Below are 27,376 nucleotides of genomic sequence, written 5' to 3'. Positions count from 1 at the left end.
GGAATTAATTTGACCCGATTCATAGGATTCTTACACTTTGCTATCTATCTAAGTTTTAATGTCACAATAGCCAAGTGCGGGAATCATAACGGAGATTTGTCGACTACGAAACTACTATGTAGTTCAAGATTGTACCCAAAACACACATACAAAAAAAAAAAAAAAAAAAAAACTTTATGAACGAGCTGTGAAATCTCGCCGCAAATTATAATTACACTAAATGAACACACTGCGCTTTTTTTTTAAGTATCAGGAGGATTTAGGAATTAGATTTTTGGGCTTTCGGCATCTAAGGCCATTTAGCCCGTCGCATTTTGAGGGATGACGTCTCTGTGCGACCACACAACCCGGGGAAAGGTAAGTCGCCTGGGACCTATAAGTTAGGTACCACCCCGGCATTTGCCTAGTGTGAATGAGGAAAACCCAGGAAAACCTCATTCAGGGTGGCTGGCTTGTAAAGGCTTTTACAATTTTTCGATCCACCGGGGATCCAACCAGGGACCGCTCGCACCAAAGGCGAGAGCGTTAGCGACTACGCTACGCGGGGCCACGTTTTTAAAGTATCAGTACTCAACAAAAATACGGTATTGTGCGCATTCAGATTTGTTGCGAAGTAAAAAAATCAACATTTAAACAAATGGAACAAATAAGCAAGTGCTGCCATGTATTGCTAGAATTACCCTTTAACTTAATTACATGTAATATGCTCTTGTTTCAGCCCTATAATTTAAACTATTTCCGTAAATACACAAATTGTTAGAGAAATCACAATAAGGCACACTCCAAAAATAAGGTTACGTCACTCCGCACCATCACAATCTACCAGAAAAAAAAGAACTGAATGAACGCAAATTGTATGAGATTCATCCACAGATCACTGAATTCGTGTCTTACAAACTACAATATACAAAAACCAAAATTATAATAAAGTTTAGTTTCCGGAAAGCAAAATATTAACTAGTAAAGCATATAAGTAATAGGAATCCTAATGAAGGGATGCTATTGTTATTTGAAAGATTTTCTAATTTGTTTATACATATCTTTGGGCATCATCGACATCTATGGCCTTAAAGCCCGTCGTGTATGAGGGATGATGTCCCTCGGCGATCACACTATCCGGGGAAGGAAGGAAGCAAACGCCCTTAGACCCGTATGTTACGTGCCATCTCGGCATTTGCCGGTGTGAATGAGGAAAACCAAGGAAAAATCACTCAGGATGATTGGATTAAAAAAGCTGCTACACCTTTTCGAATGAGTGTCTCTACCGGAAAATATTATCCTTTCAAACAATATACTTAAATAAATACAATTTTATAACTGTTGGAGAAATTTCTTTAGTAGGCTACTAGCTATTTCCTGATGAATCATGCTATCTGCCATTTTTTCCAAGCCTGGGATCAGTTGAACTTTAAAAAGAAAAAAAAAATGCTCACATAGACAAAAATGCAGCATCATATTCAATGCTTCCTTTACCACGCAAAAGGTGAGATGTCACTGACCTTGTCAGCATGTCAGCTTGTCTCCTTCTCAGCAGTGGCGTACACAACGGAGGTCGTCATCTAACCCATCCTGCTTCAGCAAGATATTATGAAAAAAAAAGTAAGTATTTATGTTCCTGTTTTAGTAATATTAAAACTTAGATGATCATGTTTATTCTAACTGCGAATAAAATAGAAAGTTGATGCTTCTCGTTGTACTTAACAAGTTTCAAGTTGAAACTTGCACGCCATTTCAAGAGATTTTCTCATAAATGCAAACGTAGGGTTTTCCCATCAATTTGTGGTGCATGAAGGAAAGTAAATTGGGGGGGGGTCAATGATGCAGGTAAGAATACCACATCCAGTATCAATAATTTATTATTCGCTTTCTCTGATTCTTTCGCGTCAATGATACTCCACCATGAGTAAACTTAGAGAAAGCAGTCCCCATAGCCCCCAAATTATACCATTTCCTTTAAAAAAAAAGTAATAGAGAAAGACTGGAGCAGATTTTGACATTACCATGGTAACTTGTTTTGCAGACTCTGAAGGAACTCTCTGCCGTTCGTAAAAGCATCATTTTGGTGTAATTAAAGTTAGATTGCGCATATTCCTTGAAAAATTACCCCCCGAAATAATCTCGACACAACCTGCGCCTAAAACCCGCCCCTGGACACGCCTGCTTTGAATCATTAACAGAAAGTCGTAAATGCCTTACAGGATTATGGTTCTTCACTTTGTTCGAATCAAGTATTTTTTACGAAAGGTGAACCCCCTGCCCCAATATCCATATACTAACATTCTCATACAACGTATCTGGAACGTACAGAAAAATAATTAAGGTTGGTGATTAGTAACAATGTATCAATGAAACCATTTTATTAGTGGATGTAGAAGTACGATACTAGTTAATTTACATGAAGAGTTTGGATTGATGTAGGGAACAGCTTCTGTAAACTATTACCTGTAAGATGTCTCCATTGTAGAATGAAGCTCCGTACCAACTCTGCTGCAAAACGTAACACTTCCTCTCAGACTTCAGTACTTTGCATTCAGTGGAAGACAGTGGTATTTTTTGTGTTAACAGTGTTCACAATGTATTTATACTTGTGCTAGCAAATGCACCCAAGTGTTATTGAAGGCAACATTTTGCGTCCTTTCTTCTGCATCTTTCATATAGAATTCGTTTAAAGTCTCGCACAAAATTTAAATGTATCGCATGAATATTTTATGGAAGTATTCCCATCCCTTTTTCTTCCATTTTAGGTTAAAAATCTAAAGCCCCTGAAACACGTCTTTAATTATTTTAGATGAAACACCCAAACACCAAATATCATCTCTCTAACATCGAGGGATTTCGAGATATGCGCATCTTATAATAAAATGGCAAATTCCACCCCTCTATCTTCCCTCACATTTTCTTCCCTTCTAGTACATACCAGGGGCGGATCCAGGACCGACTTCTGGGGGGGCGATGGGTTGTCATACTGCTACTTTTAAGGGCTCCAAACTTTGGTATGGGTTTTATTTATATATATATATAAGATAAGAAAGTTTCCTCTTCTGGGGGGGGGCGATTGCCCCAATCGCACCCCCTGGATCCGCCCCTGGTACATACAAACATCAAAACTAACGCTGAAACACATATCGAATTATCTTAAATAAATGGTCAAAATAAATGTTATGTCCCTAACGTCAATGGAATCCAAGATATTAGCCATCTTTTAATAATTGTAATTCCATCCTCTTTTCCGTGAATATCCCATTTTCTTCCCTTCTGGGTGAAATATAAGAAAACGCTTGAACACACGTATAATTACTCTAAATTAAAAGTACACATACCAGATTTTATGCCTCTATCCTCCACCGTTTCCAAGATATAGATATATGTATAACAATTTCCACCTTCCTTGACGAATTTCCAAAAATCCTTCTTTAGTGATAGTTTACGTTACAAGTTCTACGTACTGTCCAAATTTGAAGTTTATAACTTAAACGGTTTGGCGTTCTTTCATATATTGAGATATAAGTAACCAAACAACAAATCATGTTATTGTTTTTTCTGCTTTTGTATAGGAATAGCTACTGAACTTTTTTTTTTTTAACACAGTGATAAGATATATTAAATGCGGAAAGGTTTCCCTGGAAAGCATCCTGGGGCAAGAATTCGCCTTAAGCCCATCCCCTGACCAACATAACAAGACGTTCCCTCAAATATTTGCCCAATTTTGCGCCCTGGGCACTAGCCCCGTTTGCTCCCTTGTTACGTCACTGTTAATGATAGCGGTAAGTTGCTTAACGTGAGAGGGAAATTATCTTTATCCACTCCAACCCATTGATTCAAACCCTGGTTTTTCATCTCTAGCATTTTAGACATGAACTAGAAATAATATATTTGATATTTTTTTCAAGGACCTTTTACCTCCTAGAGCGCTGAGCCTGGAACAACCACCTCAAACAGGACATGATCCTGCTCGTACAATTGCTTTCTCAGAATTGCAAGAGCACCATCCAACTACGATCGACAAAAAACAGTACATGTTTGTTATTTATTTAGTCAAGTTACTGCTCAAGTAATTTACACAATATATAATGACAATGAAAAAGGGACTTGGCCAGGCCTTATACTTCAAGTCCATCTTTGTAGTAATTTTTCCATAGAAAATATAAAAAATCATTTCAAAAAATAAGAAAAGGCAGCAACAGAATTCGAACTCAAGACCTTCCTGTTATGAAGATTCAACACACTTTCCACCCGTGTTCCCATCTATGTGTGCACTTACACCCATGCCCTAATACCGCACAAACTGTAATCTACAATTTGAATACTTTACACTGTTTTTACAGAGCTGTCTCTTGGCTAAGCGGTTAGGGTCCGCGCCTTTGGCATGGGAAACCGGCGGGAGCTTATGTGGTTCGGATTCCATGTTAAGCTATAGGTCCACGTAGGTCTCATATAGTCTCGCTGCTGAAAGGAATACTAAACTAAAAATCAAATTACTGTCCTTAAATTTCAAAGAAAGTAACTGTGTACACAGAGTTTCATAGTATAGCAAAGTTCAAAATAAATTGCAATTAACTGACAAACGAAATAATTGACTTACCTAAAACTCTGCACAGCGTCTGCGAAGAGTTAATCCCCTGAAACTGGCTAATAGTGAGTAGAAGATAACTAACAAACAAGCTAACTACATAATTCAGCTGACAACGTCCATGTAGAAGGCGCGATTTCGGTGCCAGACAGACCGCAAACACCGTAGCTCCCAAGAATATGACAGAAATTGTTAAACTTGCCGGGTATATTTTAAATCTTAAGTCCGAGTTTATATCTATTGTTCTATTTATGACGGGGCACGCAAACACCTGCAGCGAATTTACCGTATCCTCAACCATCTCAATACAAAAATCTCCTGGACGATAGATAGTTGATCCAATGTTTACAGATCCATTTTCAATGAGGAACGTGTATTCGTATTTATGAGTAATAAATGTATTCCCCTCTTCACAGACAGGAAAACCAGAAATTGTTTGGATTGGGAATCTCCTAGTAATTTCATTTTTCGTCCATACCACATCAGCGCTGACACATGCTTGTTTAGCCTTGTTATACGCTGCTCCATTACCACAACATTTCCTGACACATACGTTCCTCTCACTACTACAAATATCATCATCTTCCAAACAAACCAAAGCAATTCGAACGGGTCGCCGGTTTTCGCCCAAAATTGCAGCATCCAGGCAATACCTATCTTGGCTACGAAGGGGGACGTTGACAGAGTCTACCCACAATGAACCGTTGTGGAAAAGGAGAAAGTTCGGCATGCCGACTTGCATGTGCTGGACCATGATAGTTGTATTTACACAATTCGGAACCTCGGTAAAAACGTTGAAATTTTCGGGAACAGTAGGAATAAAATTTGCAACACGTGAGGAATATACCAACGGCACCCAGTTAATATCTGAATCATTGTCAATACATGAAGATGTTCCGAGATCATATATTTTTCCTTTCGAACAACATTTAGGAACGTTAATTAATAATGACTTGTCAAGATCAAATACCGGCTGATCACTTTTTCCTGTCGACACTTCCCGTTTTCGCAACGGCGTTCTTTGATTTTCACAAACATAAGCTACAACAGTTCTGTTTCTTTGAGTATCCACACAAAAATTTTCAGGATGAAATACCACATCCCTGTCATATAACTTCAAAAATCCTTGATCAACAATTTCCCAGTCTATAAATCGTGTCAATGGACAAGCAGGAAAGCCATCATAACGTAAACACGGCAATTTTGATTTTAAAATTGGGAAAAGATTTTCGTCGCGTTTTATACATAAATCATTAGCCAACACAGATTCTTCTGGGCAACACTTTGAAACACACACCTCAGCTGAAACCAAACCGCACGTCAGCATAAAAACACAAAACACTTCAAGTCGACGAACCATGGTAGCCGACCCACGTAATGCACACTCAGCCCGCTTCTATATTTCCACCCTTCGCACTGCACTGACTCTAGCTAACTAAATGTCGTCTGCTTTTCTCTGCGCTTTGAGGTTCAACCACTACCAAACCAAGTGATTGCAACGTTGCCATAGGCGGGGAAAACCATTCTTCCCTAGCGTCGTACACAAGACTTCACATTGCCTCTGGTGTTTCACCCTCCCTTTCTATTAAACAAATTGTCCGGGGTTGGCAATGACAAATCTATAAGAAAACATTGAGATGTTTTATCAGTGATATTTCAAAATGTAAACAGAACCTTTTATCCAAAACCATCCACCACAATGTACTATGTGAGTCATCAAACCACGTGTACTACTTACCAAACTGAGACTTGGATACGAACAGTGTACTAAAATGTATTTTCGTACGAGCATTTATCTGCAGTTTAATTTGTTTTCAGTACCGAAACTACAGGCTTGAAACTTTAACATGAGATTCCAAACACTTGATCTTCACCGAAGTTCGAACCCAGAGCCATATATAAAGAAAGTATATGTAATTTTACTGGATGTCCTAAACTTCATGTTTGTCAATACGTTTCACGGTGGCTCAGTGCTAGAGCGTTCACCTCTTGGGTCTTTGATTCGATCCCAGCTCGCGCCAAGTTGGCTTTGTGGTGGACAAACACTGTGTTTGTGGGTTCTCTTGAGGTTCTCCCGTTTCCTCCGACTTTCTTGATTCCACCATTTTATGCATTTCTTATCATCACCGTTTCCTTTATCTTACCCGTATTAAGTGCGGGACGTAGAACTTAAAGATTTCATTTTCATTTGTCAATACATTTACACGAACAGGTAAGAGCAAGATGACTTTTACTCATAATAGTCAAACGTAAAAATAGCACTTCATACTGCTTTTAATTATTTTATTATTACTGTTGCTATTATTATTATTATTATTATCATTATTATTATTATTATTATTATCATTATTATTATTATTATTATTATTATTATTATTATTATTATTATTATTATATGATCGTTTTTAATTTTACAATTTCAAATATTATTACCACTTTATAAATTGCACTTAACACTACGTACTGTACATATTTCTATCTGTACTTTTTTTTTCAATGAATTTTTCTTTCTCATTTTCACTGCAGTAACTACTTTTGCCCACGAGATGAGGCGAGAAATAAGGTTTTCTGGTCTCGTCTAGATTCTTAAAAAAAAAAAAAAAGTTTTCTCGGCAAGTTTTGTAAATTCTTGTCCTGATTTTTTAAAATTTCATATAGAGGTTACCAGAATTCTTTCCCCGAATCTAGAGGTCAACGAAGACCATTTTAACATTTAAACCATATTTATTATCGGAGTATATTGTGTAATAACCTTCGTATTTTTAAATGTTGAAAAATGTTCTTCACTGTGTAACCTCGTGTCGGTGGGGTTTCTCGGGGTTTTACTCCCGTTTCCTCCCACTTTATCATTCCATCAATTCTTTCAACATCATTCACTTGTCTTAATCATCGTCTCCTTTAGCCTAAAGGGCATTAACGTGGAAACGTTAAACTGAAAGCTTCCATTTCAACTAGTGCTGACCATAGGGGTGCCCACGTGGGGGCAAGTGGGGGCGCTCGCCCCACCTAATGCTTTGGCATTGCGTTTTTTTTCTTTTTTTAGTTTTAAAATAATTTTCTCAGCTAATAAGGATTATATTTCACAAAAACGGACCTTAAAGACGTCTGTAATCATCGCTATATAAAGTAACACTTTGAACTTTGCAATACTCGACCAAAATTTCCCTTTTTAATTATATTTCAGTCTTTCTTCTGCTTGTTTCCTCCCAGCAGTATATTATCACACACACCTAACACACTATCTGTAGGATCCTGGGTCCGCCACCTTCCCAGATACTTCAACATCCTCCGGGCAAATGAAAATAAAAATTTAAAAAAAAATCTTCATGTTTTACGTCCGACGGTTATGCCGGTTAGGTTAAAGGAGACGGTGATAATGAGAAATGAATGAAATGGTGGAATGAAGAAAGTGGGAGGAAACGGGAGAACCCCGAGAAAACCCACGCACACGGTATTTGTCCACCACAAAGTTCACTTGGCGGGGGCTGGGATCGAACCCAGGACCCCAAGCACCAGAAGTGAACGCTCTACCACTCAGCCACCACGGCCCGAAAATAAAAATTGAATTATAAAGCAAGTAATGATTACAAGGTGGTTGCATATCTTCAGGAGTACCGCTATTGATTTCCCCCCCCCCCTAATCTAAGGGTCTGCGCACGCCTGTGCTGCTGATCATAAGGCTTGAGAAATTTCTCGCCTCGAAAGCGAGATGTGAATTATCATCATTCTTATCTCGTCTCGAATTTAAATTGAATTTCTAGTATCGACTCTTGTCTGAGTTTCGAGACAAAAAACGAGACGAGATTATAAATTTTTCGTCTCATGTGCAACACTTGTTTTGTTTATTTTTTTTTTTTATTCCTTTGCGATATAACCAAGTTCATATGTTCCATGATGATTTTGTACTAACTATTGACTGACTAGCTAAAATGTAACGCCCTTTTTCAACAGATAGGCTATATTAAGTGGATCTTACTTCTTAAAAATATAATCTAAGCCGCTATTTGGGTTTGTATTCAATACAAGAATCCACATTAGGAATTGAACCTGGAACCAAAGTACATAAAAACAAATGCGTTAGCCATTGAGCTTAATTAGTTTGTACTAATAAGTGCTTAATGGTCGTACTCTTAGAAATGAAAAATGAAATAAAATCTTTCAGTTTAAGGTCCCACGATGCTCTTTAGTATAATTGAGAGAATAATTAAAGCAAGCGAATGATGATGGAAGAATTGGTGGAAGAGAAACTGGGAGGAAACTGAGTACTCCGAGAAAATCCACGGGTACGATGTTGTGCGCCATAAATTTACCTGGGCAGGGATCGAACCAACGACCACATGCACCAGAGGTGGGCGCTCTACTACTGAGCCACCGTGCCTCGCAGTTCTACCCTTAGATATTAGAGCTTAATGTGTAATGATCTGCTAGGAAGAGGTCAAAGGAAAATTGCTTCATAACCATTCATTTTCACTACCTGACTTTCTTAGTCACAGAGCATAACAGCAAGTCATTAAGAGTCTTCACTACTGTGAAATTAAACTACCGCTAATTTTAGAGCTTTTCTGCAATATCTTCAAAGCAAATAAAAATATTGGAAAAGCAGAAACGTAGTGAACTAGACAATACAATTTTGCATGTGATACCATTATCACAACTCATCTATCTGATTTCGATATGTAACTGTAGATAGACTTAGCATTTTTTGTGGGTTCTGTAAATACCGGCATACCAAACACAGATAGGTGAATTGTGGTAAAGGTATCACATGCAAAATCACATTGTCTAGTTCACTACGTTCCTGCTTTTCGAATATTTTTATTTGTTTTGAAGATATTACAGAAAAACTCTAAAATTAGCGGTAGTTAAATTTGGCGGTAGTGAAGACCCTTAAGCTGAAGATTTCATTTCTCAAAATTACGTTTCAGATCTAACTTCCATCTTCAAAAGTTTGCATTTCTTTTTCTTTTTTTTTTTTTAAAAAAAAAAGAGAAGTTAAAATTATATCTTATTTCTCTCTTAGTAGTGTTGCTCACGAGACGAGATGAGACACACTTTTCGTGACAAGATACAAGACGAGACCAGTGCTGCTCACGACACTAGTTAAGATAAAAATTTTGTCGTCTTGTCTCGAAAATTTTCTAGAAATCTCGTCGCGATTCTAAAATAATCCTGTCTCATTTCGATTCTCGGAAAGCTCCTCTCGTCTCAAATTTTAAATTTATTTCATGTCCTGATCTGGACCTTATTAGAATCGTTTCACGTTACGAGAGGTCTACAAAGGGTTGATATAAAAACATTTAGACAGGGGTGCCCACAAAGGGGGGCTATGACGCAAACTGAGTCATTGAAATATTTGGGGGGGGGGTAAAATCTATATAAATATGTTTGAGGGGGTGTAAAATTAATCGAAAAGATTTTTTTCATGGAAGAACATCTACGGATAGACAATTGGGAGGGTGCGTCATGGACATAAGGGGGGCACCACTGATTTAGACCATATTTATTATTTGAATATATTGTGTAATGACTTGCGTATCTTTAAACGTTGATAAATACTCTTCAATATTTTCATATAATTACTTTATCAATTTATAGTTTTTGTACTATGAATCATGTGAAACTTAAACGGTGTTTGATAATTATGATTTGGGTGAATTAGTATTTGCCCAATATGACTCGTGATATAACTCATCTCGTCTCGAAAACAATACGAGAATTGCTGTGTTTCTCATCTCCGCTCGGATTTTAAAAGGTACTTCTCTTCTTGCGTCGAATCCCGTTGTCTCATGGCGGGCAATATTAGACGAAACAGGGCTCTTCTAATAGGAACAGATACACTTTCCTAGACGAGACATCACTTTCACTACACCTTTTCGAGACGAGACAACCTCAACTCTTGTAGGCAACTCAATCTCTGTGGCTGTCGTCTAATAAGCCACGTTTCATGCAGTCGTGGTGCTAGAAGCAGGGTCGGCCCTAAGCAATTTGCCGCCCCTTCCCTTTCCCCAGAAACAACACAACTTAAAAGCCACGATTTAAAGTGTGCCATCCCATCATGAACAACGAAGGCGAGATAAAGTGCACTCGCGCTAAGAAAAGCCTAAATACTACAAATACAATCTCGTTGTGTTTGTTTTTCCTTTAAATAATAATCCATTATATTATTGAAAGATAAAGCAAACACACTTGCAGAGGAAATATGGTAATACTTTTATAGAATTCAATATCGAGCTTCAATCTCAATATATCAGTTTGCAATTCCAGTGCAACTAGCTCTTTTATCTTTATTTCTTGATTATCCTTCTACAACTGTAAAAAAAAGAAAAAAAAACTTGTTTCCACCTTCAAAGATAAGAAACTTGTTTGTGACAAAGACAAGACCAGTTTCCATATCAAAACTTTGATAACTAATTAAATGGAACAGGTGTTTGCTACTGTTCGAGAATTGAATTATCGTATTTGACAACAATCAATCATTGCAAGCTCTGATTTCTTTGACCATTTGCTTTAGCACCGTCATGTGACATTAAACTAATGCGACCTAAACATGATTTATGAATATAGTATTCAAATAGAAGGTCAGCTTATTAAATTTAATTACCATCATCATGAAATCTGTTTCCAACAATAAATATTTATTTTAAATAATATAGTTATGACAGATTTTGCTGCTCCCGTAACTTGCCGCTCCGTGCAAATGCACGTGTTGCATATACGGCAGAGTCGGCCTTGGCTAGAAGGGACACTAAACTCCAAGAAACCAATTTTGTCCTTAAAAACTCTAATTTGACTTTTCCCCGTTGTCATTAACGCTTTTAGAGTTTTTGGTTACTTTTGTTTACGTGACTTTATTTTTTACTTTTTCTTAAGGCAAATTTCAAACATTTTTCACGCCTTTAGTTTCCACGATATCAGATTAGAACTTTACATACGGATTGTGTGTACCTTTGGATATTTCCCAAATTTTTCTGAAATTCCTACGTGAAACTGGAGCCGGGCACGAGGGGCGCAAGTGTTCCGAGGGGGTGACTTTTTTTTTAGAAAAAAAATCCAATTTTTCCCGATTTTTCCGGTTCAGCAGGTATATGATACGGAAATATGAGTGCTATCGTTAAAAAGGGCTTCTTATACTAAAGAAAATGGAGTTTGAACTATGTCACCAGGCTAAACAGTAATGACGCAATAAATTTTTATATGTATACATATATATATAGACAGAGTCTAAATACAGACTTTCAACAATTTTTTCCATCCTTTGTTTTCAAGATACAAGATTGAAATTTTGCACACGCATTATGTAAATAACAGCGTATTTTCAGAAAAAAAAATCAGATCCCTACGTCAACCCAGGCCCGGACCAGTGGGGAAAAGTGTTTTGGTGGGATTTTTGGAAAATTGTAAGGTTCCCCTAATTTTAAGGTTCAAGTTTATGATACCGATATGTGAGTGGTACAGTTGGAAAGGGCTCGTTGTACTAAAGGAAATGACGTTTAAACTATGACTATGCGTAGGTCAAATAGAAATAACGCAGTACATTTTTGAAGTATATATATATATAGGGTGAACCTGAAAGGTGGGCATAAACTCTGGTTTCACGACATTTCATACCCTCAAGAATCACATTTTGTTCAGGTCGATGTCATCTATTAACTAATATATTTCCCATATTTGAACAAAATTTTAGTGAAACAAAAATTCAAGTTTAAAAGTTAATGATAATTTTGTGCTATATTTTGTTTTATTTTGTGCTATATTTTGTTATTTTGTGCTATACTTTGTTATTTTGTGCTATATTTTGTGTTATTTTGTGCTATATTTTATGTTGTTTTGTGCTATATTTTGATATTTTGTGCTATATTTTATGTCATTTTGTGATATATTTTGTCCTATACTGTGTTCTGTTGCCTTGCTTGTATGATATTGAAACCATTAATGAAGATATATCTGAGTATCGGTTTCATGTTGTTAAGTAGTGTGGTCAAAGCATCAATTTTTAGGTTTAGAAATTATTTTTTCTTCATTTTCACGAAACATATTCATGATTTTTTTAAAATCACCCATACCAGTTGGTTTAGCCACTTTGAAAATGTGGGTGTGAAGAAGAACGGAAAAAAATAGTTGGATCGAGCGGAAAACGAATAAGAGAGGTGTTAGAAATGTTTAGGGAGAAAGAACAATTTTAGATATAGTAAAGAAGAGGAAAATAAATTGGTTGGGACATTGACTAACGAGGAAGGTCCATAAACCGTGAGAGTTGAATTTTGATGAAAATTTGTGACAAGATTCAGTTCGATTTGCTAAGTAACTTAGTAATAGTCACTCGATGCGCAAATGCTTCGTTGAGCTGCTACACCGACGCCATCTTGAAATCCAGTAGGCAATGTCCAAAAATACTCTTTTGGCACAAAAATGAAAAAGCTTTTGATAGATCTGACTTCAGTATTGTAAATCAAGGTAGAGCATCTATATGTGGGAGTACTTGCAGTGCATGATCGCCATTTTGAAAGGTGCCATATTGAATCGCGGTCAAATATGATAAATGGCAAGGGGGTCATGTGGGGTATCAAATAACACTGGAATTTACTCCTGAATCTATTTCCGCAACCAAAGTTTACATATCTGTTTTCACTTCAGAGTTAAGATCTCTCTCACTCATAGGAACATATAAAAACTGTGCAAGTAACATTTGTGTTATGAAATGCATTCGTCCGAGCACTTGCAGGATTTTAACTAATGCAGTAGTAGTCACTTGATCTACAATAGCCACTATACCAATCAGATCTTGAGACTAGTGAGAGAAATCGTTAATTAAATTGAAATTCCTGTAGTGAAAAATGAAATAGCAGCACTGTAACAAATTATACCTATTTCAAAGCGTGCCATATATATGAGTATATGTGTGTTGCGATTAAGCATAGCATTTAAATGCTGTAATATAACTTAGGTGCAACGGCACATATGACTTTACAAGAATATGTCTAGAAGTTATTAGAAAATTAATAGAAAAAATATTAGACAAATAATATAAATTGATGTACATAAGCAGATATTAACCTATTAACCATTTGCTCTTCAGTTCTGATGATGGAGATTCAAAACGAAGTGATTAGCACACAGTATCGTGGAGCAGTACAAACACTAACAAATGCACTTTCGTCACAATGTTCATGACCACAGACACTATTTTCTACTAGTCTCCAGAACAGAGCTGAATTTAGGTTTGGTGGGGTCCTAAACTACTGAAGATAATGGGGCCCTTTTTGTGTCCTGATGAGCGTAGAACCCTGTATACAGAAATGAAGAAACCAGTGATATTTTGCGAAGCACACTAGCAGAAGCGGCCCCATTACTTACATCATAGGGGCCTACGCAAACGAAGTATTGTTGCTATATGTAGATGTTACTTTATTCATCGTTTTTCTCATATTTTGACAATGCACATTCATTTTTTTCCTTGAATTTTTTGGGCTACCAAGTGTATGGGGCCCTAAGCTATAGCTTGTTTAGCTTATACGTAAATCCGGCACTGCTCCAGAACATTTGTAAATGAACTAACTATTGCTTCTGTGACATACCCACATTTCTGCCATGCATATGCAAGCATGTCCTTTAGGACTGGCGCACAAAATTGATGATACACAACAGAATGCATTTTCATTATGAAATTTCTGCCATATAACTTGTACACCGAACAAGTGAACATCTCCTATAATTAGTTATTTATCACAGTTTTGATATGAAAACTAGTCTTGCCCTTATTATAAGCAAGTGTTTTATCGTTAAAGGTGGAAAGTTGCAGATATTTAATTATTTAATATTGTAGGAAAAGCAAGAAAGAGGCTTGTTTTATGGACTGCAACTTGGTATTGAATCTTGTAATAATCTTTATTCCATCTATTCTTAGCAGGTGTGTATGTATTCTCTTATCACTAATAGCAGAACAAATACAAGAAAAGTGAGTTCTAAGTTTCCAGGTGTATCTTCTTCTAAGAATGGGCTGTGAACTGAATTTAAATCTCTTTGATTGTTCAATGCGTCAGCAATAAATCGATTGTATTTAGACGAACTGGCAATAAATACATTAAAGTATTTTAACTTCGTAATATGCACGGTAAATTATAGCTTGTCAAGTATGAGTATTGGAAAAGAACACAATATTCTGCAACAATGATGGTCTTTGCCTAAGGTTTCAAGATTGGAGAAGAAAACTTAACACACTATAACGGACCACGTACAATTGCCTAAAATAGATTTTTAGTTTGATTCAGTCCAACGTCCCACACTTATGCCTGCTACGCTAAAGTAGACGTGGACCTACTGATTATAGTGGAATCCGAATCATTTTGGTCGTTCAACTAATATGCACCAGTTTATATTATTTTTCTAATATATATCCGAACAATCCCTTCGGTATTCTCTGCTCGTCAGTACTATTAATCATGTGTTTCATCGACCACCAGTCTATTCCATCGCACTTTGAAATAGGTATAACTTGTAGCATGCTTCTATTCCATTTTTCACTACAGGAATTTCAATTTAATTAACGATTTCTCTTACTAGTATCAAGATCTGATTGGTATAGTGGCTATTGTACTGCATTAACTACTGCATTAGTTAAATCCCTGCAAGTGCTCGCACGACCGTGTTTCATAACACAAGTCTAACTCAAGCAGTTTTTATATGTTCCTCTGGGTAAGAGAGCTCTTAACTCTGAAGTGAAAACAGATATGTAAACTTTGGTTGCGGAAATGGATTCAGGAGTAAATTCTAGTGCTATTTAATACCTCACATGTCCCCCTTGCCATTTATCATATTTGACCGCGATTCAATATAGCGCCTTTCAAAATGGCGATCATGCACTGCAAGTACTCCCACATATAGATGCTCTACCTTGATTTACAATACTGAAGTCAGATCTATCAAAAGCTTTTTCATTTTTGTGCCAAAAGAGTATTTTTGGACATTGCCTACTGGATTTCAAGATGGCGTCGGTGTAGCAGCTCAACGAAGCATTTGCGCATCGAGTGACTATTACTACGTTACTTAGCAAATCGAACTGAATCTTGTCACAAATTTTCATCAAAATTCAACTCTCACGGTTTATGGACCTTCCTCGTAAGAAGGAACTGTATTATGAGGGACTTGCTAGAGTTTATGGTGGCAGGAAAGAAACGAAGGAGGCGAAGGAGACTACAACTGTTGGACGATATCAAGATAGAAAAATCGTACGTGAAGATGAACAGGTTAGCTGAAGACTGTGGAGCATAGAAGCATTAGTTGCCGTAAATGACCTGCCGATAATGGCAGAATACCTAGGATGATGATGATAATAATAATGAATAAGATTTATTAATTAGTGTCTCTCATCTTTGGACATTTTTTCGATAAACGCCAATATTGTAGAGTTATCCCAGTTGTTTTGCGGCAAAATGGTTAATACCCTTCCCTTTGATGCTAGACATTGTGGTTCGATTCCTAATGGGAAATAAATTATATATATTTAGCAGATAGTAAAACATTTCAACAAATTCAGTAGAGACAGTACTTGTCCAGAGATAGTACACATCAAACTTACTACCATGAGAACAAGAGACGAAGATTGTACTACTAACCCAAACTTCCGTACATTCTCGGGTTACGGAAAGTAAAGCGTGTATTACCTGAGACGTAGCAGATCACAATACGAAAGATCCGTTTAAAATTGTGTTTTGTTCAAAAACAAATTTTGTTGAATGTCAAATATTTTACAGGTGCATTTACTTCCTTTGCCGTCCTACGCGCAAATCTTACCACAACTAAGAATCCACGTCCCCTCCCTCCAAAGATATTTCGTTTTCCCTTGTTTTTCAAATCTCCTTTCATAATAGGCGATGAAAATATTTTCAAACTGCTATTTATGTTGTCAGTGAAATTGAAAGGTGGGGTGCATAGTAACTAGGTGGTAGAGCGCTCACTTCTCATGCTAGAGGCTCTTGGTTCTACCCTATTGCAGGTGAATTTGTCGTAGACAATATCCTGCCCGTGGGTTTTCTCGTTATTCCCCAATTTCCTCCCACATTTTTCACCACAAATTCTTTCATAATCACTCACTTTCATTAACCACCCGTCTCCTTTAACCTGCAGGGCATATATATATTAAATATATTCTTGTGATATTTCAAACCAGAATACATGAGAAGCTTATGGACTTATATGACATAAAGAAATACAAATGAAATTATAACAAACTGTATATGAAAACAAAATTATCAGGAAATGTAGCCTACAGGTTGCGCAAACGACAAACAATAAAAATGGCACATGTATTAAATAAATTTATGAAACAATTAAGAAAAAATAACGAAGTCAACAGGAAATATATTTCGATAGTCGAATCAAAGGAAGGGGTAGAAAACCACCTATCAACGGCATCACATCCAGTGCCACTGCCTGCCTTTCCACGCCATCCAATGACACCACACCCTACTTGCATAGCACGTCGTCCAGTTGTATAAATGTCAGTGATGCCAATTGAAGGGAAATTTCCCTTGGCGGAGGGAAATTTTGAGTAAATTTTGGAGAAAAGGGAAAAAGGGAAATTGCTTGTAATCTCTCAATATTGCAGGGAAATTTGAACCTCTCTTCAATCATTTATAGATTGAATATATTTACGTATCTGATAAATCTCATTAAAATTCAGTACAAATTCAACATCCTATTTGTTCCAAACATAATCCGTTGCACATATTTCACATATATTCTCACAAGTTATCTTGCTTTGCATTCGTTAATATTTATCAACATTACACATCGATCAACATATTCAGTTAAATTCGAAACATTACAACAATGCTTATTTAAAATCTTTTATCAAAATTAACCTTCCCATTGTTGAATTAAATGCAATGCAATAAGGTGAAATATTTCTCAATTAAATTATCACTCCAACTATTGTAACAGTTTGGTTTTCCCAATCAAATGTTTTTCCCAACCAGAAAATTGAGTGTGAAGAGGATTAATCGATGTAAGAGAAGAAAATCTACGTGTCGTGAATGTAAATATGTATATATGGGCGAATACTGGGTCATTAGTGTATGTGTGTTTGTGTAAGTTTACAAATTTTCTGGTGACTGTGCGCACAGAATTATTAATTCTTAAGAATTTCGCATCTCTAAACTTTGTATTGTGCTTACGAACATTCCTCGTGTACAGCCAAAGACAGTAGCAACTAGAGTTTTCTTTGTAACTGTTCGTATTCGTTTCAGTAAATATGGGAGTGTTGTTCTGAAGTAAATAGGGCCTACATACCAAATATATACTTAATATTTTCTTTGTACCTTAGGTTGCATTAATATTAAAATCTATAATGATGTCTTTAAAAAATTAAATTTAGATAATACTTATTTTTTATGATTTATTTAGGTTGTCCGTTCTGACCGAGGTATTTATAGGGTTTTTCCTCTGTCACACTAGTCAAATGCACAGATTGCACCTTTAACATACGTCCTGGCCTACACCTTTCCATAATCTTTCCCCTCTATCGCGATGCCTTAGATACCTAAACAAGAAATCAAGTTCAAATTCCGCGTAAGCTCAAAGGAAGGCTGTCAGGTATCTGCTTGTATGTGGTTATAAGATTGGGGTGAGAGGGTGGAAGCGAAAACGATTAAAAATACGTTTACTAAATACTTAAACGGTTTGGATGAAGGGAAATTTTGTCCGTAAAAGGGAAATTCTGAAGCTTGTGAAGGGAAAACGGCTCTGAAGGAATTGGCATCACTGATAAATGTTCAGTATTGTCCTCTGTGTTAGAGAAGAAATATCTCATCTAGTTCTTTTCCATGTGGTTAGGAAATTTACAGTATATATATACAGGTAATGTATATATAATTTCAAAATGTACAGTACAGTCTACAACAAAAGACGAAAGCAATCTTTATATATAATTTGTATATAAAATATGTGATTTTCTCTTCTCGATGAACGTACTTTACATTATCAAGAAGTTATCTTTATTTTACAATTTACACACTGTTCGAGAGAGATGTAGTGACAAGCTACATGAACACAAACATTTTGCTCACATGGAAACTCAGCAGGGTTGTTAGAAAATGGTGATTATACAAATCTAGATCCCTCAAATTATCTACCCTGTAAAGAGTTAATATCCTGTCCTTTGATATACTGTGATCTGGGCTTGGTGGAATCTAATGTGGTTATAGGATCCTACGTTAAACTGTATAGGTCCTCGTCTCATATAAACTTCGGTGCTGAAAAGGGAATTAAACTTCAAAGAAACAATTTGAGACGTGCTAAATTAAAATCTCATTAGAGTTAGGGATAAATGGTTCACGATCAACTGAATGATGCATAGTCAGTGCATCAGATTCCAGTGAATTTATTTTTGGTTTTTCCGGACTGGAGTCCTTTATATCTTGACGCAAAAGGTTCTTCATTTGCCTCACAATGGTGGGTCAACATTGGAAATTTTGTCTCCAGTAGAAGTCGAACTTGGAGCCACATGCACTAAAAACACACGATGGGATTTTTACTATCAAATACATATAAATGTAAATTAAAAAAAAAAAAAAAAAAAAAACTTTCCAAGCAAAGGAAAATTCCGAAACAGGTTCATGTGCTAACTCTGGTCTACCTGAATGTTCGTAGGCGTATGCAATGATAAATCTTCCCTGGACAAGTTGTTAAAACTGAATGACTTCCTTATGAGAAATGGATAGAAGCCGCTCTCTTGGAATGAATGAGACGTTATGTTCGAGGAAATCTGATTCCACTACTACTACAACAAGAAGCTTAGATAAATGAAATAAAGTGTCTTTTTTTCGTGTGTGTGTGTGTGTGTGTGTGTATGTGTGTAGGAACTCTTTTGAGACAGTTGAATACATTGGCAGTATAATGCAACGTTTTCGATAGAACTATATACAAAACGAAGCTGAATTGATTTCTCATATATTATTAAACAACAGTAGCTTAAACCCCTTGCAGAATATTTGATTTTGTAATAATAATTTTAATATATTTCTGATGATACTGGAAGGGTATTACAAACATAACTCTTTACGCTGGTACTAAAAATTTAACTTGCTTCTGTTTATTTTTGGATCAAGATTTCCAATATATTTCAGACAATATATATATATATATATATATATATATATATATATATATATATATATATATACATACATACATACATATATATATATATATATATATATATATATATATATATATACATACATACATACATACATATATATATATATATATATATATATATATATATATATTGTAAGCCTTATATCTGGAGAACTACATACAGTGTAGCCAAACCCAAACTACCACTTAACTCCGTATGATGTGCTTATTCCGTAGAAAATACGAAAACTCGATTTAAGGGTCTTCAAAAATGTTGTGGCCCTTGATCCAAAAAGTAATTATTGGCCATGATCGCAATCTTTTAATCCAATATTTGGACCATTCCTAAAATTCTTGTTGTATTAATTCTGGGAGAGCAGGTTAGCTCAGTGGTAGATTGCTTACCTCTGTTGTGTGGAGTCCCATGTTCCATCCCCGACCAAGTAATATTGTGGTGGACAACATCGTCTTCGTGAGTTTGCTCGGGGTACTTCCGTTTCCTCTGACATGCTCATTCCACTAATTCCTCCATCATCATTCATTTCCTTTAATCTTCCGTCTGCCTTAGCCTAAAGGGCGTAATTGTGGGACGTTAAACTTAAATTTTTCATTTAATGTTTTTAATATCAATTCTACTAAAATTATATGCACTTTGAAGCTGATGAATTGACACAGAAATAAAAAAAGAAAATCAATATTTAGGTATAAGAAGTGTTGAACAAACTTCTTGTCTTTTGGTAGTCTCAACATCCAGCTACGACAAATTGTTTGTTTACCTAGTTTATTTTCCTTTTTTTGCTTTCATTGTCTCGTTCTTTGCTGTTCACGTACTGAAGAATTCAGAAAGAAAATGAAAAACGAAACCGCAGGCTTATTTGTTTTTATTTAGCACATGGCTCACAGGTGAAGGTAGCGTTTCAGACGCAGGAACGTGAAGGGATGAAACTGTAAACAGCGTTGCCACATTGTCTGGGACGGTAAGACTTGGGGGTAGGCTTCAAACAAAATTACGGTCTAATATTATTTTTTTTTTTAAAAAATACCATGATTATGGTATGTACTAAGGGGAGTATTACTGGTCAGAAGATCCACATTTGATTCTTAGTGCAAACTATTTGCTGAGTTTGTTTTCTTTTCTGATTCTTCAAGGATGATAGTTTGATAATCATTATCCTGACTGTATGCTTTTACTTTATGAATATCAAAGGAAGGAGATTACATTTTAACACTAACTAGTGTCAATTACCGCTTCGCTGGGTTAAAATAAAACAATTGAGTAATATATTCCGTTAGTCAGTCACTTTTTGCTCTTACTGAAGCACTCCCAAATCAATAGAAACAAAGAAAATAAATAAAAAATCAAAAGATAATAAGTAATCTACATAAATAAAAATTAAATATTAATATTGTGGGCTGAATTTAGATTTAAACGGCATCGGTGTTTATCTCAGCGACCCCGAACGAATTAGAACTTAAGCATGAAAATATAATTGATATAATTAAAAGCTAATGTCAGCGATAACTAACGGTTAAAATTAAATTTTAAAAATTAATTCATTAAAGTTAAGAATAAAAATGACAATTTTTACTGCTAGGCACCGAGAATTGTCTTGAGTTGTGAAAGTTAATATAAAATTTGATGAATCAAGTTAAGGGCATGGTAAAATTAGTCTACTTACGAACAGAACCGGCTCTACCATCTGTGCAACACGTGCATTTGCGCGGGGCGGGAAAATGTCATAAATATATTATTTAAAATAAATATTTCCTGTTGGAAACAGACTTCATGATGATGGTAGTTAAATTCAATACGCTGACCTTATATTTGAATACGACATTCATAAATCATGTTTAAGTCGCATTAAGGTACGTTGTCACTTTACATGAATCTTGTAGCCTCATTAAAACATCTTGCAACCCGATCTTTCTATTTACTGCTTACACAACATTCTGAAAGCAAGAAAGCTACTTCCGCTCATGCAGCACTGCACTCTAGTGGACAAATAGTGAACTTCCTCATTAAAAACGGTATTTTGGAGCGCTTACCCTCCCTGTGCAAAAGAATCCACTGTTTCGGAAGCGGCGAAACTTTTTTCTCTTTATGTCAGCGGGAGGGCGATAACAAGTAGCAAGCAAGACGACCCAGAAAGTTGCACATGGTTTGACTCCTTGCAAGATGAAAAAGACTGTCCCTTTCAAGACTATGTTTACATGGAGAAAAAATGTAGGGTTTCTAGATTTTTTTTTATGACAGCTACAACGTTCGTAGTAAAGTGACCACATACCATTAGTTTAAAGTCTCATGGACACTGCTAAAGCAAATAGTCAAACAAATCCCAGCATGGGTTGCTTGATTGTCAAATACAAGAACTCAATTCTCAAACAGTAGCGAACACCTGTTTCATTTACTTAGTTATTACAGTTTTGATATGAAAACCAGTCTTGTCTTTGTCACAAACAAGTTCCTTATCGTTGAAAGTGGAAACAAGTTTTTTTAAAAAAATTTTAACAGATGTAGAAGGATTATCAAGAAATAAAGATAAAAAAGGTAGTTACGCTGGAAGTGCAAACTGATATATTGAGATTGAAGCTCGATATTGAATTCTATAGAAAGGATTACCATCTTTCCTCTGCACGTGTTTGCTTTATGTTTTACAAACATAATAGATTATTATTTAAAGGAAAACGACAGACACAACAAGATTGTATTTGTAATACTTAGACAAACACAACGAGATTGTATTTGTAGTGTTTAGGTCTTTCTGTGTGCGAGTTCCTTTTCCTTCCTCTTCGCTGTTCATGTGCGGTAGGATATTTAAAATTTGGGTTTTTAAGATTTGTTATTTCTAGAGAAAGGGAAGGGGATGGAAAATGAAGCCATTGCAAGGGGCTGCAAATTGCCTAGAGCCGGCTCTGTTTATGAAAAGTTATTGTTTTCAAACAGAACTGATAATTGAGGCGATCTAATGAAGAAATATGAAATAAAGTGAAACTTGCAAATAAATATTAGTTGACATGATCAGTGTAACATTAAGTAGTGACTGGTTGAACACAACTAGTTTGTCATACGTAGTACTTTGCAAATAAAAGCCATTTGGAGAGTTTAATGAATGATTAATTAGTATTACGGTCGCCAATTTCATGAGTTTGTTTCACTTGACACTGTAATCGAAGTTTACAAAAATTTCAAACTTCAAGAATTTAAATAATAACTAAAAAAAATCACAGATTATAGGTAACAGAACCAATCTTTACGGATTATTTTTATTATTATTCTAGTATTCTTCCTTCATAACATTTGAGAACTAATAAAAGAAAAAATGACACCTGTAGAATTTGTAGATTTTGTAAAACTGACTTCTGGTAGAAGGCTAGTTTAAACGGCATAATCATTGTTGAGAAAAACTCAATTAACAAGTTGATAAAATTATATTTGAAATTATTCTTTACATTTTCTGTTTTATACTTTGTAGTCAATTCTTGTAAATTGTTATAAACAAGACGGAACATGATAATTAACAAAAAAAAAAAAAAAAGTGGTAAAGCTATTTTCTCTGAGGCGAAGGGTCTCTCCTTCGATCCCACGATATTGTATGTGAATTTGTGGGGACAACATTGTGTCTCCGTGTTTTTCTTGGAGTTTCTCCATTTCCTCCCACATTTTCACTCTACCATTCGTTTCATAATCATTCACTTTAATTAATCATCCGTCTCCGTTATTCTAACCTAGCCTAACAATCGTGAGATGTTACATATTTCATTTGTATTTTCAAATCATTATTGAGAATCAAATGATACAGCTCCATATGTCAACCACATGAGATCCATTAAAATTGAGCTGTTAGTCGCATCTTCTGTTGAGGAAGTGGTACTATTTCTGTAACAATAATTCCTGAAAATATTTTGATTGTTATAATTCCATTCAATTCTTCAAAAGTTAGTTTTCAGATAATTAACGTAATATACTATACACTGAAAAGGATCCTGTATTATATTTTCTTTGGGGATACAATAAATATGCGTACAAAACCCAAAGAGAAGAAAAGCAGGAAAAAGAGTAGTCTATTGGTGTTCACCAGGGACCCTCTAATGAAGAATCTTAGTGTGTGGGAGGTGGCTTTTAGCATGAAAAAGCACAAAAGATTGGAAGAGAAAGAAGAGCAATTAGGATTGAAGAAGAAAGAGAACGAAAATATAGACAAAATATAGTACGTAGTAATAGATTGTGTGCGGTTGTCGGAAAACGAGAAGAAACTATTGAGTTTAGGCTGTAAATATAAAGTGAAAAGACAAAGGCTTGACGCAGAGGAAATCATATATTCAATTGAGCATTCCATATCACAGGTACAAGACAAAGAACTGAAGAACAGTATAAAAAAGAGGGCCGATAGTAAAAAGGAACAGAAAAAGAAAACGGAGGAATCTATCGAAGAAAGAGGTTAAAATTTTAGAAGAAATGAAGAAAAGGAAAGATATATGTGCACAGCAAGCAGACAAAGGAGGTGCAATTGTGGTAATGAACAAGCAGTGGTACAGTAACGAAACTCATGAGGTGATAGACGGCAGCACGATGTATGAAGAAATTTAAGAAAAAATGACATTATTATTAATTAAAAGAGACTACAGAAAGGCCACTGTTGGAGGAACTAATCAAGAAAGTAATAGAGGTGTGTAGCGACATACTTTAATCTCGTATTAAATTGTAAAATAATTATGTAATTGCTTGAAGCAGAGTATTACTAATACCTTCGTAATATAAGGTAGCTTCAGTTGTTTGGTAGTTTAAAAAAACTACGGCGAGATTCAATAGATGGCTCTAGCTGTCTTGTCAGCTGATGTGAAGAACGTGCGTAAACAGTGCGCTCCGCTGCCAGCCTTGAAACTGAGCTCGCTGAGTATAACATGTAAAAGAAAATCGAAATTAAATCTTTCAGTTTTACGTCCCACGATTATGTCATGTAGGTTACATAAGACAGTAATGATGAGAAAAGAATTACATGCTGAAATGAAAGAAGTGAGAGGAAAGTGAGAATTCCGACAAAACCCACGCACACGGTGTTTGTCCGCCACAAACACATTTGGAACGAACTGCGATCAAATCAGGAACCCCACGTACCAGAGGTGAACGCTCTACCACTGAGCTACCGCAGCGCTCTGAGTATAAGACTTAATAGGAAATAAGTAAAATAGAAATTCGTTGAAAGTGAAAAGTAAAAACAGTTTTTTCGTAAATCACATGGGCTTCTAGGTTTTGGTAACATTAGTTGAAACTAGGAAGACTTGTATAAAAATGCATACAGAGTGATGAAATTAAATTGTTAATGTATGAAAAATAAGAAATAAGTTAGTGTCTGAAATTTTCAGTTGCATTGAGTAAGTAGGTGGCATTTAATAATGAAAAGTGAAGTTGTATAAGAACTGCCTCACATTCACACATGTAATTTGAAGGAAAATTTGTTGATAAAGGATTCTGTTGGATTAACCTTAAATTTGGAAGAGCAAAATATTCTAAATTTTTATCATAAATTTATCAACTTCCCATTGAAAAAAAGGACAAATACTTTGGTATTGGAGTGTAGAAAGGCAGTTCGTTAAGTAGACTCTACTGTATGTGACTACCATTTCATGTTTTAGAAAATGCCCACCATTTTGCATTTGAAATAACTTTTGGTAAAATATGTTATTTGGCATTTGTTTTTAACATTTTGGAAGATTAATAAAATATAAGATATAGAAATATTGTTGGCTTCAAGCCCTTCAAGCGAGAGTCTTAAATAATTTTGGAAAAAGATAAAGCCAAGTATATGTGAAAAAAGGGGAAATTTTCCGACAGTAGAATATATTTGTCTCCATTGGGAAAGGCATTTGAAAAAATCTTTTGCGTTCCTTTCAGAAGCATGGACAGTTTGTTGTTGCTGAAATTTAAATTTCGTTGAAGTTGTTAAAATAAATTTTAATAGAATGAAACTCCAGATTTTCATTTCTTTTGCTTCCATATTCAAATTTTGTGTAGCATTTTAGGATAAATGGCAAAATATAATTTTGGATGAAATTTAACTTTGGCTTATTTTCTTTTTCAAATAAATAAACAAAAGAAGAAGAAGAAGAGAGAAAAATTTTTAGGTTAATAAACGACCCAAAAGCAAATTTGTGTTATATCCGAGGGTGCTAGGATTGGTTCCGTTGTAGGGAGGAGATCTATTCCTGTGCCTGAAGATAAATTTTTATTATCGGTCTTCGGCTGATTACTCTTTTCCAGATCAGAAGCAACCTTTGTTACTTGACATATGTCATGTCACAGGTTATAAGGGCGCAAGAAGAGAGTAGTAGCGTGAGGAACTCGGTGGAGCTAAAGCCACATTGTCACGTTAGAAGAACTTGTAGCTGTCATTAAAAAAAATCTTGAAACCCTGCCATATTTCGCCGTGTACACATAGTCTTGAAAGGGTCATAAAACATTTTTTCCATCTTGCAAGGAGTTGAACGGTGCGCAACATTTTGGGACGTCTTGCTTGCTACCTGCTATCGCCCTCCCGCTGACATAAAAGAAAAAAACAGTTTCTCCGCTTCCGAAACAACGGATTCTTTTGGGCAGGCAGGAGAAGTGCGCCAAAATACACTTTTTAATTAGGAGGTTCACTGTTTGTCCACTAGAGTGCAGTGCTGCATGTGTGGAGAAACCTTTCTTGCCTTCAAGAAGTTGTAACATGTAAAGAGTAAATAGAAAGATCAGGTTTCAAGATTTTTTTTTTTATGACAGCTACAAGTTCTTCTAACGTGACAAAGTGGCTTAAGAAAATGTTTGGAGGAAATGGGGACAGATTAGATCTAAAACTATAATGATTAGTGTGGATGTGAAAGCCATGTTCCCAAGTTTGAAAAGAAAGTACGTAATGAGTCTCTTAACAGAGCATATGAAAGATGGTAGGATAAATGACTGAAGCGGGGAAGGGCTGAAAGAGATATTAAGAGCCATGTGGATGAATAGTTGCTATATCGTACGTTATAAATTAGTTAGAACTTAGGAAATACTGAGCATAGGTTTATGGCTGAGCCCTGGGTTCACAGAGGTTGCTATGAATGGTTGTGAGAAGGAAATGAAATTTAAACGAGGGGATAAACTAGTGTTTCTTTCAGGAGATATTTAGATGACTGTATAGGTATTTGGAAGGGGACAAAATGACAACTAAAACGATTTGTAAAAGAAATTCATTGAGAAAAAGTTATTCAACTAGAGCTGGAGGTACAAAAGGAAGAAGTCAAAGCGTTCTTACAAGGAGCTCTAGGTATATCTATCAGAGCCCGTTGTTCATGAAACTTGGTATATAGAGAGAGTGCCTCCGAAAACTCGCACAGCCAAAATTGTAGCTGCAGTGTCCAAGACGCTGGGACACTAGGGCTCGAGAAGGACCAAAAATGGAACGTCAGTACATTAAGGACATGATGAGAAAATGCATGTTTTTCTTTAAAACTGGTTATTGTAACGACACGAAAGGAGCATCCCGCCATCTTGAAAGAGGACCTGTTGAAGCTGGTACGATTGATGCAAATGAGAAGAGGATCATGCGATACATCTGTTTGAACGTAAATAGACGCAACAACCTGTTAGTGAAGTCAGTTGTGGGATTACGTTATACCTGTGCTTCTGGTAGAGTGGTTTAGGTACAAGTT

The 27,376-nt window shown here is 35.8% G+C and overlaps 1 protein-coding gene across 2 annotated transcripts in view; it reads right to left on the bottom strand.

Annotated features, from left to right (window-relative positions):
- The window catches only part of LOC145687991 (putative G-protein coupled receptor Mth-like 1), a 199,732-nt gene that overhangs the window by 63,542 nt on the left and 108,814 nt on the right, over positions 1-27,376 (bottom strand). The window contains exon 1 of one of the 2 annotated variants that reach the window (XM_081761643.1): positions 4,583-6,088. The exons of the other annotated variant lie outside the window; for it this stretch is intronic. Coding sequence (XP_081617769.1) covers positions 4,583-5,930 — 1,348 coding nt within the window. The 5' untranslated portion in view covers positions 5,931-6,088. Of the gene's footprint in view, positions 1-4,582; positions 6,089-27,376 lie in introns of those variants that run through there. 2 annotated transcript variants of the gene reach the window in all.

The sequence above is a fragment of the Thermobia domestica genome, chromosome 6 (genome assembly GCF_964235325.1).
Source record: "Thermobia domestica chromosome 6, izTheDome1.hap1.1, whole genome shotgun sequence".
Taxonomy (NCBI): domain Eukaryota; kingdom Metazoa; phylum Arthropoda; class Insecta; order Zygentoma; family Lepismatidae; genus Thermobia; species Thermobia domestica.
Note: the sequence above shows the minus strand (reverse complement) of the source record. Positions and strands in the feature narration are given on the sequence as shown.